This window comes from Calidris pugnax, unplaced genomic scaffold (genome assembly GCF_001431845.1).
Source record: "Calidris pugnax isolate Ruff unplaced genomic scaffold, ASM143184v1 scaffold337, whole genome shotgun sequence".
NCBI classification, from domain to species: Eukaryota; Metazoa; Chordata; class Aves; order Charadriiformes; family Scolopacidae; genus Calidris; species Calidris pugnax.
The window spans coordinates 274,865-275,719 of NW_015091098.1; the positions used below are offsets into that span (position 1 = coordinate 274,865).

At 55.9% G+C, this 855-nt stretch overlaps 1 protein-coding gene across 1 annotated transcript in view; it reads right to left on the reverse strand.

Annotated features, from left to right (window-relative positions):
* Positions 1 to 381, reverse strand: part of PNMT (phenylethanolamine N-methyltransferase) — a 2,055-nt gene extending 1,674 nt beyond the window's left edge. The window contains exon 1 of the mRNA XM_014957913.1: positions 205 to 381. Coding sequence (XP_014813399.1) covers positions 205 to 358 — 154 coding nt within the window. The 5' untranslated portion in view covers positions 359 to 381. The remainder of the gene's footprint in view (positions 1 to 204) is intronic.
* Positions 382 to 855: the final 474 nt, after the last annotated feature.

An 855-nucleotide genomic window follows, 5' to 3' on the forward strand; every position in this document is an offset into this window, starting at 1 on the left:
AGCCAAGCACCGGTGGGGGATGAAGTCAACTGGGAAGGTGGGGAAGGGGAGGAATCCCACCCTGGGAAGAGGCTGGAGAGCGGGGAGATGGATGGGGAGCAAGGAGAAGGGTGTGGAGGTGCTCTCCCAACCCCGTGCCTCAGTTTCCCCACCCCAATTTGGGGATGGAGGGGGGAAGGAGGGGGGTCCCCAATGCCCTCTCACCGCTGGCGAAGGTCTCGGCCAGGCATCGCAGCTTCCAGGGCACCACGAACTCCTCGGAGGAGAAGTCAGCCCGGGGGGGCAGGTAGTTGTTCTGGAGGTAGGCGCGGGGGTCGAAGCGCTCGTAGCCCTCCCGGAGGGCGGCCAGGCTGCTCATGGCGAGGGGCTGCGCCCGCCCGCCCCCAAACCCGCCTTATATCCCCTGCCAGCTCATGGAGGGGGGGGCACGGGGAGCCGTGGCGATGGTGGCCATCCATCCTGGGTAACCAGGTTAGAGCCAGCGCCCCGGGGCCGGGGGGAGTGGGGCCCCGACAACTGCACCCGACTTGCCATGTCTTGTAATGACAATGTTAAAAATGTCTGAAATTTAGAAAGTATTAAGCAGTTAAAACTAGATGCTAAGAACTTCCCCTATCAATCCTTCATGGCCTACACAATCTTATTTTGAAGTCTTATGGGAAGAAACAAGTGGATCACAGAGTTATTATTTATAAAAGCACCATGAGAGTGAAGTCATTTCTTCCTCCAAAGGTACCAATTTGTTGCACTGTGATTTATGCAGAACAAATGGAGTCATTAGTCCGTTTCTGTAATTCCTTTTTACTCCAGAAACAGAAGAGCCCAACCTCTTCCCTCACCTTTCTCCATGAATAA